A 16,462-nucleotide genomic window follows, 5' to 3' on the forward strand; every position below is an offset into this window, starting at 1 on the left:
ATTTCTCTGATCATCCAGCCTAATATCATTGTAAATTGGCTTATAAGTTATTTCAAAGAGAGAGCCCGCTGAAATAAAATGGTGATTAAATTGGGGCAGCAAGTAGCCTTGGGGTTAGAGTGTTGGGCTAGTAACCGAAAGGTTGCAATATTGAATCCCTGAGTTGACAAGGTAAAAATCTGTTGTTCTGCCCCTGAACAAGGCAGTTAACCCACAGTTCCTAGGCTGTGATTGAAAATAAGAATTTGTTCTTAACTGACTTGCCTAGTTAAATCAAATAAAATGCATCAATGATGCCATTTCTTCCAGAAATGAGGCCAGTGTCTGAATTAATTTGTTGTGGCAGAGAGGAGGAAGTAGAACCCTTAACATATTTGACAGTTTTCCAGAATTTAGCTGGGTTGCAATAACAATCCGAAAGAGCGGTTAAAATAATCAGAATTAGCTTTCTATAAACATCAACAAAGAAATGCATATTCACAGCATTGTTCAATCATTTTGTATGGACTTCACTATCATACCCTCCTTTAAAAAAAGGACTGATGTGCTCCAAGTAGAGCAAACATACAGCATTCAACAGAAAGTGTCTCTTGCACTTGAAAAGCAAAAATCTATAGAGTTGGGATGACTGCAAAAACAGCATTACCTACAGTCTGTGCTTGGTGGGGCTCAGGTAGGCCAGTGACAGTGTCAGTTGAAGGGTCCTAAAGGGATGATAGGAAGTTCCTCTCACCACAGCCCCTTGTCCCCTAGGCCTAGGTTGTCATATGCTATTGTTGTCAGTATCGCGTCTTCTGGAGACCACCATCCCCTCAGCTATGAAGAAGGATAGTGTGCCCAGGAAGCCCACTAGCACCATGATGAGCAGCTGCCAGTGCAGTAGTAGGTAGTTACTGTAGAAGAAGGCCAGGGCTGCCATGATGGACTGGACAAGGTAGAAGACAGCGAAGGCGGGAGCGCTGTCCTCCTGGAACATGTATCCCACAATGCTCAACAGCTGGGTGTTGATGCAGCTGTCTCCCAGGCCAAGCAGGAAGCTGCACAGCAGAGCCAACTCAACACTGGGGGTGATGAAGGCCTTCAGGCTTGTACCCTCCTCTGGGGCCAGAGGGGCGTCGCTGGCGATGTTCAGGAAGATCAAGTAGAAGGCCACAAAGTGAGTGATCAGCCCCAACAGCACCACAGGGCTCCTCCCAAACCGGTTGCACTTGTTCAACATCCCAAACATGCCCCCTCCCAGGATCTCCCCAATGCCAATGAAAATGCCTGAGAGCCCAATCAGACTTTTGGCATTGTCCCCAAATTGAGTCATGGCCCCAATACACGTCCCATATACCCCACTGTAAAAGGTCAGCTCCAGTCCTGTGTATGCTATGAAGATGCTTAACAGCAGCATCTCTTTAGTGACAGACAGCTGCAATGCCTTCCTGAAAGCATCCAGAGCCTGGGAACCGAAACCTTGAGGTACTACAACAACAGAGGCACTCTCTGAGGACTCAGCCTGCAGCAGTGACTCAGATTCATCAGAGGATATGGACTTAGGCTCTGGCTTCTGGATCAGGAAGAACAGGAAGCTGCCTATCAGGCTTATGACCGTGAGAGCGATGAATACAGTCTGACGATCCTTGTCTAATATGTGAACATGGCCATGCCAGGCAAAATAAATATACATGTTCCCAAATAAAAAGCTGAACTGTAGCAAGGACCAGAAAATACCATAGTTCCTGCCAATGGTGGCGTCTGTAGAGTTGATGGTGAGTAGGTTACCCTGAGCAGTCCACAATATTGCCGCCGCTATTCCAACAACTACAGAGGCTGTGTAAAAACTCCAAGTGAAGGGTTTGATGAACGTGGCAATGTATCCACTGTATGCTAGTCCACTAAAGAACATGGAAAGTTGTGGTCCTATAACTGCCACTACCGAGGGAGCAATCAGGTTGGATGCAGAGAAAACTCCATAGATGATGGACATGCTTGTGTATCCACTCCCACTGAAGCCAGTGCTGTTGAAACTCTTGATCACAGTTTGCTCTATATTTCCACATGTTGAAAAAGCAGTGAACATGAACATAAATCCAAAGCCCAGGATTACGATGTTCAACAGTGTCTTTCCTTCTGGACTCATGTTTTTAAGGTGGCACTGTTATATTTTGATGATCAGCTAGCTAGTTAATAAACCTCTGAAGTGGTCCACACGCCTCATCGAGTCGGGTGCTGCACTGTCTGTCTGACGAGTCCTCGTTTGTGCAATAACAAGGTGGAGAAACCAGATGGACATTGCACCGAAACTGGCAACCTGCTGATAGTCGACAACGATAAGAAAACCGGAAGTTGAGTGATGAGATGCAACACCACACTAGCTGGGTAGAAACAAATTACTGTTAAGGCTGCGCAAAAGTGCTTCAAAACAGAGGCGCAACATCGCGAGACTTCCGTGAACGCTTGCGAAATGCGTTTCCCCCAAACGAGGTTAGCCAAATCCACGCCCTTTTAAAGATAGGGGCGTATTCCAGCCTACATTACGTCCCCGTCATTGGTCAACAGCATGAAAGCGGTGATTGGATAGATTCAGAGCGCGCGAGAGGAGCATTTTTCAAGTGCGAGTTCTCTCACTTCATCTGAGAATAATGAATGCCAATAGCGCTATAGGTAGGTAAAATACCAGTCATTAACGTATAAAATAGTTTAAAGATTTTTAGGTATAGAATATTTTGACTAGGGATTTTTACTCTCAGTCATAATTGTCATCTTGCTGGTGAAACCGAGAATCCACAATTGAACCTAAGCTGTAGTTATCACAAAGATTGTTATTGATCTTTTTAATGAATGTAATAAATTCATGATAAAAAAATCAAAAAAAGTTGTTAGCTGGTATGCTCATAAAATGTTTGTGACCTATGTAGTTGTCAGTGAATATCACTGTTGACTACATGTATATTTCAATTCATAGTTGGTTACTATACCTCCCGGTATAGTAACATGTATTTTCCTACGAGGCTCACACAAATGAAGTCCCTAGTTGAAAGTGATGCAGAAGGTTACAATTGGCGTAATCATAACATATTTAGTCTAGATAATGTTAAACAATGTTGGAATGTGGAGCAATGAAATGGGGTATCAGTCTACTCGGTAACACCCACAGAACACAACTGTGAAGAGTTTACGCAAATATTAGTGTCGTAGCTCTAATTGCGGGACTTTGACTGGGAAATCACCTCCCCAGTCAACCTATTGGCATTCATATGACACTGTACAGCCTTATCTAAGGATTGGTGATGCACTTTTTATTTATATTTTATTTCACCTTTATTTAACCAGGTAGGCTAGTTGAGAACAAGTTCTCATTTACAACTGCGACCTGGCCAAGATAAAGCATAGCAGTGTGAACAGACAACAACACATGGAGCAAACAATAAACAAGTCAATAACACAGTATATATATTTTTTTAAAGAGTCTATATACATTGTGTGCAAAAGGCATGAGGAGGTAGGCGAATAATTACAATTTAGCAGATTAACACTGGAGTGATAAATGATCAATGGTCATGTGCAGGTAGAGATACTGGTGTGCAAAAGAGCAGAAAAGTAAATAAATAAGAACAGTATGGGGATGAGGTAGGTAAATTGGGTGGGCTATTTACCGATGGACTATGCACAGCTGCAGCGATCGGTAAGCTGCTCAGATAGCAGATGTTTAAAGTTGGTGAGGGAGATAAAGGTCTCCAACTTCAGCGATTTTTGCAATTCGTTCCAGTCACAGGCAGCAGAGAACTGGAAGGAAAGGCGGCCAAAAGAGGTGTTGGCTTTAGGGATGATCAGTGCGATACACCTGCTGGAGCGCGCGCTACGGGTGGGTGTTGCCATCGTGACCAGTGAACTGAGATAAGGCGGAGCTTTACCTAGCGTGGACTTGTAGATGACCTGGAGCCAGTGGGTCTGGTGACGAATATGTAGCGAGGGCCAGCCGACTAGAGCATACAGGTCGCAGTGGTGGGTGGTATAAGGTGCTTTAGTAACAAAACGGATGGCACAGTGATAAACTGCATCCAGTTTGCTGAGTAGAGTATTGGAAGCTATTTTGTAGATGACATCGCCGAAGTCGAGGATCGGTAGGATAGTCAGTTTTACTAGGGTAAGTTTGGCGGTGTGAGTGAAGGAGGCTTTGTTGCGAAATAGAAAGCCGACTCTAGATTTGATTTTAGATTGGAGATGTTTGATATGAGCCTGGAAGGAGAGTTTACAGTCTAGCCAGACTCCTAGGTACTTACTTATACAGTGCCTTGCGAAAGTATTCGGCCCCCTTGAACTTTGCGACCTTTTGCCACATTTCAGGCTTCAAACATAAAGATATAAAACTGTATTTTTTTGTGAAGAATCAACAACAAGTGGGACACAATCATGAAGTGGAACGACATTTATTGGATATTTCAAACTTTTTTAACAAATGCAAAATTATTCAGCCCCTTTACTTTCAGTGCAGCAAACTCTCTCCAGAAGTTCAGTGAGGATCTCTGAATGATCCAATGTTGACCTAAATGACTAATGATGATAAATACAATCCACCTGTGTGTAATCAAGTCTCTGTATAAATGCACCTGCACTGTGATAGTCTCAGAGGTCCGTTAAAAGCGCAGAGAGCATCATGAAGAACAAGGAACACACCAGGCAGGTCCGAGATACTGTTGTGAAGAAGTTTAAAGCCGGATTTGGATACAAAAAGAGCATCATATTACGAGCATCAGTTTGAGTATGTTACTCAGCACTGAGAATAAGTTGAATATTTTCTTTCACTGGTTATAGTGGTGACGACCTCCCCAACTAGAAGTCTGTAAAGAATTGTAGTTTTTTTTCCAGCTCCATCCAACCACAGCTCCATCCAATTTTCCTGGTGCAAAACAAGCCAGAAAAGAGATAGGAGAAGAACCCATCTTGATTTAACAAGGCAGGAGAGATAGATAAAAGTATAGTAGTCATACTTTACTCATTACATTGATCAAACTATACAGACATAACTTCAAAGGACAAAATACAAAATATCAGGTCTGGTCAATGCATATTACTAAAGGCCTAGCTATAATAGCATCGTCTGGTATGCATTCACTTTCACGGGTCAGCAAGTTATTTTCCTGAATAACAATGCAATACGAGGAGACAGAAGAGGTCATTGAAGTAGCTAGTATACAGCAACATCTGTCTTACACATTCCCTGGATAGCAAACGTTCATCTGGTTTACCTAAAAAAAAAACACCCAAATAATTTGAACTGTATTCATAGGAAATTGTAAATTTACAACATCCTACGTAGCTCTTTAAATGCTAACACAGAGCAAACATTGATTTCATGAGAAACGTAACAAAAGTATGACACACTAAAAAAGGTAGCAACAAATCTTACCCATTTTTGCCAAATAACAGTCCCTGCAAACCTATCCAGTAAGTGAAGTGTCTTCTTCCTTGTGGGTTTGTTTACATGCCCAGCTCAGTTATTGGTACATTATTTCCACCTATTTGCAGGGATGTACTGGTGATTTGATAGTCTACTATATTACAACCAACATACTGTACAGCCCCAACATTGTGTAAATATAAAAAAAGAATACATCAATGTTTGGAGAAAAAAACAAGAGGCAAAAATGTAAAAACACACAGACAGAGGAGTGGATCAAAGTTTTGTTATTGTTGTCTGCCTTGACAAATCAGAAAATACTTCAGTCCATTATAAAAAATAACTGCTACTTATAATGGCTTTAATAAAAACAAAATTGTATTGTTAACAGCAAATTGTTTTATGAAACAAACAAGATAAACATACAGGTAAGTACACAATAGCAGATCAACTGGCAAATAAATATACGAATAAGCAACATGTTAATGAATAAATACAGCATGCAAATATACAAACAGAATTCAGACCTTCAAAACCTTATCTGTCTTTCATTTCCAGTGTCTAATTGTTGTGAACTCTCAAATTGTAAAAACCCTTAGCGGTTTGACTGTAGAGGCTATTGACATGGTAACATCAGATTAAACTTCCTCTAGAACAGCATAGACTGAAGAGACTTGCGGACAGTGGCCATCTCTTGCTGTTGCTGTGGACAGAGAGAGATAGGTTATAACACTCAAGTAACCAATGGGAAATCATTCCAGATTTTAAAAAATAAAAAAATTGAATAAAATTGTATTTGTCACATGCGGCGAATACTTTTTGTGGCTGTTGGACTTCCTGAGCCAACGCTCACAGCGAGTCAAAATAGATCCCCACGTGTCAGACATACGCAATACCAACACAGGCTCTCCTCAGGGATGTGTTTTGTCCCCACTCCTGTACATCTTGTACACTAATAGTTGTATTAGTTCCCATTCTGACAGACACCTTATTAAGTTCACTGATGACACTGCCTTGATCAGCCTGTTGCATGATGATGAGGAACATCATGGCCCGTTCCTAGATGACTTTGTAGAGCGGTGTGAGAAATCACACTTGGTCCTCAATACCAACAAGACCAAAGAGATGTGCATAGACTTCAGGAAGTGTTCACCACCTACCTCCACCTTTAGAGATTGTAGAGGAATACAAATACCTGGGTGTCCTCTTGGACAATAAGCTTCAATGGAGTAAATGTACAGACCTGATCTACAAGAAGAGCCAACAGACTGTACTTTCTCAAAAAGCTGGGATCTTTTAATGTAGACTGTACTATACTGACTGTTTTACAATCTTTAATTGAGAGTATTTTAACTTTTTGTATTGTTTGTTGGTTTGGCAATGCCCACTGTCAGCCATAGAAATATAGACGGATTATCACCACAGCAAGCAAGGTACTAGGAGTCAAACAGACAGGCCTGGATGAGATCTTTAAGGTCAGGGCCCACCGCAAGGCTCACAAAATCATTTTAGACCAAAGCCACCCCCTGTACCCATACTTTGAAATACTCCCCTCCGGGCACAGGTATAGGGCACCCCTCGGCACATCACATCTGTTTTTCCTGCTAGGTGTGGATATCCCTCCTAAATAGCTTGGTCTAATGTTCCTATCAACTCAGTAAGGCCAGCAGGCTCGTCTTTAAAAAAAAAAAAGTTTTATTGGTATGTTACTGTTATAACTTTCTCCTGAAACTCGTCAGTCTATTCTTGTTCTGAGAAATGAAGCCTATTCCATGGGAGAAATTGCCAAGAAACTGAAGATCTCGTACAACGTTGTGTACTACTCCCTTCACAGAAAAGCGCAAACTGGCCCTAACCAGAATAGAAAGAGGAGTGGGAGGCCCTGGTGCACAACTGAGCAAAAGGACAAGTACATTAGTGTCTAGTTTGAGAAACAGACGCCTCAAGTCCTCAACTGGCAGCTTCATTAAATAGTAACCGCAAAACACCAGTAAAACCTTATTAAAATCCCCCACCATAATAATAGAGTCTAGTGTGGCTTGTAGAGTTGATAAATTCTTATATATATTTTCAAAGAAGCTTGGATCATCATTATTTGGACTGTATAGGTTAATAAGCCATCTGTTTATTGTCATATAACATATTTAAAATAATCCATCTACCTTGATGATCTGTTTGGCCAATTTCACATTTGGATCAAAATGACTGTTAATTAATATAAATCACCCCTTCTTGAATTTATTTGCCCATGGGAGAAATACACTGCTCAAAAAAATAAAAGGGAACACTAAAATAACACATCCTAGATCTGAATCAATGAAATATTCTTATTATATACTTTTTTCTTTACATAGTTGAATGTGCTGACAACAAAATCACACAAAAATTATCAATGGAAATCAAATTTATCAACCCATGGAGGTCTGGATTTGGAGTCACACTCAAAATTAAAGTGAAAAACCACACTACAGGCTGATCCAACTTTGATGTAATGTCCTTAAAACAAGTCAAAATGAGGCTCAGTAGTGTGTGTGGCCTCCACGTGCCTGTATGACCTCCCTACAACGCCTGGGCATGCTCCTGATGAGGTGGCGGATGGTTTTCCCAGACCTGGACTAAAGCATCCGCCAACTCCTGGACAGTCTGTGGTGCAACGTGGCGTTGGTGGATGGAGCGAGACATGCTGTCCCAGATGTGCTCAATTGCATTCAGGTCTGGGGAACGGGCGGGCCAGTCCATAGCATCAATGCCTTCCTCTTGCAGGAACTGCTGACACTCCAGCCACATGAGGTCAATGCTAGCATTGTCTTGCATTAGGAGGAACCCAGGGCCAACCGCACCAGCATATCAGGGGTCTGAGGGATCTCATCTCGGTACCTAATGGCAGTCAGGCTACCTCTGGCGAGCACATGGAGGGCTGTGCGGCCCCCCCAAAGAAATGCCACCCCACACCATGACTGACCCAACGCCAAACCGGTCATGCTGGAGGATGTTTCAGGCAGCAGAACGTTCTCGACGGCATCTCCAGACTGTCACGTCTGTCACATGTGCTCAGTGTGAACCTGCTTTCATCTGTGAAGAGCACAGGGCGCCAGTGGCGAATTTGCCAATCTTGGTGTTATCTGGCAAATTAAAAACGTCCTGCACGGTGTTGGGCTGTAAGCACAACCCCCACCTGTGGACGTCGGGCCCTCATACCACCCTCATGGAGTCTGTTTCTGACTGTTTGAGCAGACACATGCACATTTGTGGCCTGCTGGAGGTCATTTTGCAGGGCTCTGGCAGTGCTCATCCTGCTCCTCCTTGCACAAAGGCGGAGGTAGCAGTCCTGCTGCTGGGTTGTTGCCCTCCTACGGCCTCCTCCACGTCTCCTGATGTACTGGCCTGTCTCCTGGCAGCGCCTCCATGCTCTGGACACTACGCTGACAGACACAGCAAACCTTCTTGCCACAGCTCGCATTGATGTTCCATCCTGGATGAGCTGCACTACCTGAGCCACTTGTGTGGGTTGTAGACTCCGTCTCATGCTACCACTAGAGTGAAAGCACCGACAGCATTCAAAAGTGACCAAAACATCAGCCAGGAAGCATAGGAACTGAGAAGTGGTCTGTGGTCCCCACCTGCCGAACCACTCCTTTATTGGGGGTGTCTTGCTAATTGCCTATAATTTCCCCCTGTTGTCTATTCCATTTACACAATAGCATGTGAAATTTATTGTCAATCAGTGTTGCTTCCTAAGTGGACAGTTTGATTTCACAGAAGTGTGATTGACTTGGAGTTACATTGTGTTGTTTAAGTGTTCCCTTTATTTTTTTGAGCAGTGTATATTCCCCCCTCCAGTCCTCTTTCCACAAAATGAGTTTCCTGTAAACAATATATTACACTCATTCTCTTTTAGCCCGGTAAATACTGATCGTCTTTTCTTATTATCTGCTAAGCCATTACAATTACAACTGGCTATACTTATTTCACCACTTACCATAATGAGACACAAGTTTAATTTCTATTTTTCAAAATATGTTTGTAAACGTACAATTAAAAAGTAACATGATGATTGAATGTCTATATAGCTGTACCATGACATTTGCATTGCTACTTAGTAAACCTCCAATTGGTCCCCACTATTCCACCCGCTAAAACCCCTCCCCATCCCAAGTTGGGTTGTCATCCCAATGCCCGGCAGACCACCCCCGACCCCATAGCCCCGGAAACCGGGACACATCCTTCCAAAAGAGCACACAGTGCCACCCACAGAACAGAAGCAGATCAACCGCCAAATACATTTCCATCACCCTCACCTCGATTTGTATTATATATAGCCATTAAAAAATATATATATATATATATATTTATTTAAAGTCGGAAGGTTACATACACTTAGGTTGGAGTCATTAAAACTTGTTTTTTTTTTTACCCCTTTTTCTCTCCAAATTTGTGGTATCCAATTGTTGTAGTAGCTACTATCTTGTCTCATCGCTACAACTCCCGTACGGGCTCTGGAGAGACGAAGGTTGAAAGTCATGCGTCCTCCGATACACAACCCAACCAAGCCGCACTCTTAACACAGCACGCATCCAACCCGGAAGCCAGCCGCACCAATGCGCCGGAGGAAACACCGTGCACCTGGCAACCTTGGTTAGCGCACACTGCGCCCAGCCCGCCACAGGAGTCGCTGGTGCGCGATGAGACAAGGACACCCCTACCGACCAAGCCCTCCCTAACCCGGGCGACGCTAGGCCAATTGTGCGTCGCCCCATGGACCTCCCGGTCGCGGCCGGTTACGACAGAGCCTGGGCACGAACCCAGGGACTCTGATGGCACAGCTGGCGCTGCAGTACAGCGCCCTTAACCATTGCGCCACCCGGGAGGCCCTTAAAACTTGTTTTTCAACCACTCCACAAATTTCTTGTTAACAAACTATAGTTTTGGCAAGTCGGTTACTTTGTGCATGATACTTTGGGCATGACAAGTAATTTTTCCAACAATTGTTTACAGACAAATTATTTCACTTATAATTCACTGTATCACAATTCCAGTGGGTCAGAAGGTTACATACACTAAGTTGTCTGTGCCTTTAAACAACTTGGAAAATTCCAGAAAATGATGTCATGTCTTAGAAGCTTCTGATAGGCTAATTGACCTAATTTGAGTCAATTGGAGGTGTACCTGTGGATGTATTTCAAGGCCTACCTTCAAACCCAGTGTCTCTTTGCTTGACATCATGGGAAAATCAAAGAAGATCAGCCAAGACCTCAGATTGTAGACCTCCACAAGCCTGGTTCATCCTTGGGAGCAATTTCTAAATGCCTGAAGGTACCACGTTCATCTGTACAAACAATAGTACGCAAGTATAAACACCATGGCACCACGCAGCCATCATACCGCTCAGGAAGGAGACGCGTTCTGTCTCCTAGAGATTAAAAAAAAAAGTGCAATTCAATCCCAGAACAACAGCAAAGGACCTTGTGAAGATGCTGGAGGAAACAGGTACAAAAGTATCTATATCCAAAGTAAAACGAGTCCTATATTGACATAACCTGAAAGGCCGCTCAGCAAGGAAGAAGACACTGCTCCAAAACCGCCGTAAAAAAAGCCAGACTACGGTTTGCAACTGTACATGGGGACAAAGATCGTACTTTTTGGAGAAATGTCCTCTGGTCTGATGAAACAAAAATAGAACCGTTTGGCCATAATGACCATCGTTATGTTTGGAGAAAAAAGGGGAGGCTTGCAAGCCGAAGAACACCATCCAAACTCTGAAGAACAGGGGTGGCAGCATCATGTTGTGGGGGTGCTTTGCTGCATGGAGGACTGGTGCACTTCACAAAATAGGTGGCATCATGAGGGAGGACAATTGTGTGGATCTATTGAAGCAAGTCAGGAAGTTAAAGCTTGGTCGCAAATAGGTCTTCCAAAAGGACAATGACGCCAAGCATACTTACAAAGTTGTTGCAAAATGGCTTAAGGACAACAAAGTCAAGGTATTGGAGTGGCCATCACAAAGCCCTGACCTCAATCCTATAGAAAACCCACTGGGAATGTGATGAAAGAATGATGAAAGAAATAAAAGCTGAAATAAATCATTCTCTCATATTATTCTGACATTTCACATTCATAAAATAAAGTGTTGATCATAACTGACCTAAGACAGGGAATTTTTACAAGGATTAAATGTCAGGAATTGTGAAAAACTGAGTTTAAATGTATAAGGTGTAAGGTGTATGTAAACCTCCGACTTCAACTGTATTTGTATTTTATATATAGCCATTAAAATTAAATAAAATCCTGTTTCTTATTTTCCATAATTAGCTATTAATATTTGTAGTAATGTAGGCAATTTATGTAAAGGATTTTTACTTCTCACCAGTCTCGCCATTACCAAAATTACATTATGGCAAGCAATTATTACATTAGCAAACAATTATTGTGAATCATCCTATATTGTCCCTAACATCTTTTACTCCCTCGTAACAGTTGTGGGATACACTCAACCCCTTTCCCATACAACAACCATAGACTCAGATTCTCAACAGTTGGACCATCCCAGGGCCCAACTCAAGAACGGTCATGATTTACGAATGCATATACAGTTGCAGATGTATGAGAAGGCCTGCAAAACTGAGCAAAAACAATGGGCATAAATGGGGAAATTTGATTAACCATTGTCACTTCCTAGATGATGGAGGTCAAATATACCCCCTTCCCCTACTTAACTTTGTGCAAATATACATAGACCGCTACCCCTTGTCTTACCAGAGGCCGCTGTTCTATCCTGCCGAAAAAGCTTAAAACCAGCCAGCTGTATGTTATTCATGTCGTTGTTCAGCCACGATTCGGTGAAATATAAGATAATACAGTTTTTAATGTCCCATTGGTAGGATATACATGATCGTACTTGGTCTATTTTATTATCGATTGATTGTACGTTGGCTAATAGGACCGATGGAAAAAGTACCCTCTCGGCGACGGATCCTTACAAGGCACCCATACCTTTGTCCTCGACACCTTGTCGGGCGTCTGAAGTAAATCCTTATTGTACAAAATAAGTTACAAATAACGCGAAAAAAACATACACAATAGCACAATTGGTTACGGGATCGTAAAACGGCAGCCATCTCCTTCGGCGACATTCTTCTTGCCATAACTCAGTGGTAGCCAGAAATGAGTAGGAGTTGGACGCAACATAACTTCTATCATAAATTAATAAGCAGTTTCAATTTACTTTAATTAACCCTCAGACATGAAGGCTACATGACGTGAAAATAAGTTATTTTTGACCGTTTGCTAGCTTTGAGCCAAGCCAATTAGCTGAACTTAACATAATTTTGTCATGTGTACAATTTTTTTTTAACTGTCGAAGCAATTGACATTGCGTAACTCACAGTGTCCATCATAACTTTCTTCTGCAACACTGCCATCTCCTTCTTCAGCTCCACCTGTGCCCCCTGCAAGAAGGTCTCATGGCTCTTCTCCATCTCCTCCATGTTCTTAAAAAGACATTATGACAAACCCAAGAGTTTCAATTATTTTGATTAACTTGATAGAAAGATCTGGGTTGAAATTGAATCATTCCAAATAGCGTTTTTTTTGCACTTCAATTTGACAGGTGTTTTGATTTGTACAATAGTGTGTTGGAGAACAGCAGCGAGTTGACGCGTAATTTTGAAATTGGTACTCCCGTAGCATGACCCGTAAATACAGAAAACAAACCTGACGGAGAAGTCATCTAGCGAATGCCACAGAACGGCCAAGTTATAAATTAAGTACCATACTGATGTGCAAATCAAAAACACTTGTGAAAAAGTTGTGTAAAATTCCTCATCTGTAATGATGGAATTCCAGCTATGGATCAATGTCTTTGGGAGCATTTGCACCTGCCTAACATTGTATGAGGAAACTGTCATCTGGGACTCGCCTTAATGAACTGCTCATATAGCTCTTTGATGGTTTTCAGTTTCTGGCTTTGCACCACTCTAGCCTGCTGGAACAGTTTTTGTTGCTGGCGAAACAAGTTCTACAGAGGAAAAGATCATGTTACATTTCAGCTGTATACTGTATCTGAGTCCCGAAAAAGTTGCATTATCAGTATACAGAAAAGCACTGACATTCAATTTTTCCTCCTGATCCTCTGATTTCTGTGCATCAATCTCCCATTGCTGCAGCACAGATGACACCTGCTGTGAGTACTCCTGAGTCAGCTTCTGCCTGCAAAAACACCCAGTAGACAAAGTTTTCACCGTTACCCAAGACAAATAACAAAGTGCAAAGCAAACATCAGATGTAGGCTAATAAATGTGTAAACTAATGGCAATAAAATGGTGTCTGGGATAGGATTTTGGCCACTACAGTGATATCAAATGTTACCTGCCATGTGTAGTCATTGACAATGCGCCCAAACATAATTATATTCTTAGTTTTGTTGTTGTTGCTGGAGTCTGGGTGCTTGATTTGAGAGCATGCATATTGTTTCAAAGGTGATCCAAAAACATTGACACAAAGAGCAAGCTACGATACAAAAATTCAACTGGCAGTGTTCATGGAGATTTTAATGAGAACAAAGCAAAACTTTCAGGTAGAAGTATACTTCTGATTGGTACCTTTGTATTCTTCAGCTCCACCTGAATAAAGAAAACACCTAGCTAAACAAAGAATGCAGACATTCATATGGGCCCTGTTTTTTTCAGAATTTTTTCACTTAATGTATATGACAAACTGGGTGCCATCTGTGTGTACATTTTATATATATTTTAATTTAACCTTTATTTAACTAGGCAAGTCAGTTAAGAACAAATTCTTATTTACAATGATGGCCTACACATACCAAACCCAGATGACTCTGGGTCAATTGTGCGCCGCCCTATGGGACTCCCAATCACTGCTGGTTGTGATACTGCCTATATTCAATGTCAGGAGGTGTTGCTGAGGTGAAGGAGGGCTGACATGCCTCACACAATCTCTGGTCTCAGCAGGTGTTGTTACCTTTGTGCATACTGGGTATTCCACAGCTGCTCCAGTTTCTGATTGCTGCCCTTCAGTGAGCTCTTGGTGAAGGTCTCTAAACGTTTCCTCTTGGCTTGCATGGCTTTGCTTATATCAGCTATGAAACAAATACTAATTTGAGACAAACATGTATTAAAGAACATAGCATAAGCCTACCTTTGGTTACGACAACCTTAACCAACAGTTGTTTTAGAGTATTCAATATATAGCTATTGTCTAGCTAAAATAAATCACATTGTGATAAACTTGCCTCCAAATCTCTCCAACATGGTTTGTACCTCGTTCCTAGGGAATGCCAAGATTCAAGAAACAATTACAAGGATGAAGGCTCAATTAGACGATTAGAGGCCGTTGCTGGTAGGAAGCTTAATTTATGTTTGCTAACTTTATAACTTACCCCACTCCAACTTTTAGATCATCCTCCTCAAATGACCTTTTCTTGGCCATCTTGTCAACAACAGGAGTTTCATCTATGGACATTGGCAGAGATGAAGGTGATAAGATACCACATACGGTAAATAGCTAACTGTTAGCTAGCCCAAATGGGGTCAGAAAACCAATTGCCTTTGCATAGCTAACGTTCGTTAGTTAGCTAGATACCTTCTCGGATGTCATCCTCTGAACAACTCAGTCCTGTCTTTTCGTCCTCAAGAGCGAAATCAAACGATTTTATGTCAGTTGAGTCTTCTGCATGCTTCGTTTTCTTTGACTGTTTTCTCCCAGTGGAGGCCATTAACAGTACCGGACGTGTGTTATTCTAGCCAAAAATCTAAGGAACACACTAGACTAACTAACTACTGTTTATTTACGTCAACGTTTAAATTAAGTGAGGACGAATACTAGTCACTGCTACCGCTTTAACCTACTGTAATGTCGACATAAGTCAAATGTTTATTAGTTGCTAATACTGTATATATTTATACAGTCTACGTTATGGTTACGTTGTTGCTGCTGTAGCGTTTCCACAGAGTCTCTAAAGTAAACTGTATTTGACGTTCCTGCTGGTCTGTTCCCGCCAAGGAAAATATAATTGGTTCTCCAGGATTTCGCGCCATGATAGCACGAGCTTGCTATGAAATCTTAAGAGGCAGGACGACCTAAACCAGACTTCAAAGACACTCAAATCCAGATCTTGTAGTCGTATCTAGGCTAGCTAGAAGAGTACAGGGATCATATATACAGTAGCTGCAAGCAGCAATGCCAGGGTTCAGATAAGGGCCCATTGTGCAGCCACCAGGAAAAATTTGGCACATTTCCCTATAACAAGTTACATCAGTACTGTTTACCAGGCTTGCCAAATATCAGAACTCCAAATTCAAAAGGCACTCGCACATCTGAGCAATCTTTTTTGCAGGTGCATGGTAACAGTTGAACAAGATTAAGGAAAAAGGAAACCACACACTGCTCTTGAGTATTTCTCCTGTCTTATCCGGTGTCCTGTGTGAATTTAAGTATGCTCTCTCTAATTCTCTCTTTCTTTCTTTCTTTCTCTCTCTCGGAGGACCTGAGCCCTAGGACCATGCCTCAGGACTACCTGGCATGATGACTCCTTGCTGTCCCCAGTCCACCTGGCCGTGCTGCTACTGCAGTTTCAACTGTTCTTCCTGCGGCTATGGAACCCTGACCTGTTTGCCGGATGTGCTACCTGTCCCAGACCTGCTGTTTTCAACTCTCTAGAGACAGCAGGAATGGTAGAGATACTCTCAAATGATCGGCTATGAAAAGCCAACTGACATTTACTCCTGAGGTTGTGACCTGTTGCACCCTCGACAACTACTGTGATTATTATTATTTGACCATGCTGGTCATTTATGAACATTTGAACATCTTGACCATTTACTTGCTATATTGTATTTACTTTGCCACCATGGCCTTTTTTTGTTGTTTTTTTGCCTTTACCTCCCTTATCTCACCTCATTTGCTCACATCGTATATAGACTTGTTTATACTGTATTATTGACTGTATGTTTGTTTTACTCCATGTGTAACTCTGTGTCGTTGTATGTGTCGAACTGCTTTGCTTTATCTTGGCCAGGTCGCAATTGTAAATGAGAACTTGTTCTCAACTTGCCTACC

The 16,462-nt window shown here is 42.1% G+C and overlaps 2 protein-coding genes across 2 annotated transcripts; both read right to left on the reverse strand.

Annotated features, from left to right (window-relative positions):
* Nucleotides 1-432: 432 nt before the first annotated feature.
* Nucleotides 433-2,320, reverse strand: LOC139373548 (UNC93-like protein MFSD11). Its single transcript, XM_071114192.1, has one exon. It carries the CDS (start codon nucleotides 2,123-2,125, stop codon nucleotides 764-766), a length of 1,362 nt encoding a protein of 453 aa, XP_070970293.1. The 5' UTR covers nucleotides 2,126-2,320; the 3' UTR covers nucleotides 433-763.
* Nucleotides 2,321-4,399: 2,079 nt separating this feature from the next.
* On the reverse strand, nucleotides 4,400-15,573 carry LOC139373554 (synaptonemal complex protein 3). Its single transcript, XM_071114204.1, has 8 exons — nucleotides 14,987-15,573; nucleotides 14,784-14,856; nucleotides 14,637-14,671; nucleotides 14,366-14,483; nucleotides 13,492-13,591; nucleotides 13,302-13,400; nucleotides 12,769-12,873; nucleotides 4,400-6,089 (listed from the first exon to the last, which is right to left on the reverse strand). The coding sequence occupies exons 1-8, from the start codon at nucleotides 15,117-15,119 to the stop codon at nucleotides 6,036-6,038; spliced, it is 717 nt and encodes a 238-aa protein (XP_070970305.1). The 5' UTR covers nucleotides 15,120-15,573; the 3' UTR covers nucleotides 4,400-6,035.
* Nucleotides 15,574-16,462: the final 889 nt, after the last annotated feature.

This window comes from Oncorhynchus clarkii, chromosome 2 (genome assembly GCF_045791955.1).
Source record: "Oncorhynchus clarkii lewisi isolate Uvic-CL-2024 chromosome 2, UVic_Ocla_1.0, whole genome shotgun sequence".
NCBI lineage: Eukaryota > Metazoa > Chordata > Actinopteri > Salmoniformes > Salmonidae > Oncorhynchus > Oncorhynchus clarkii.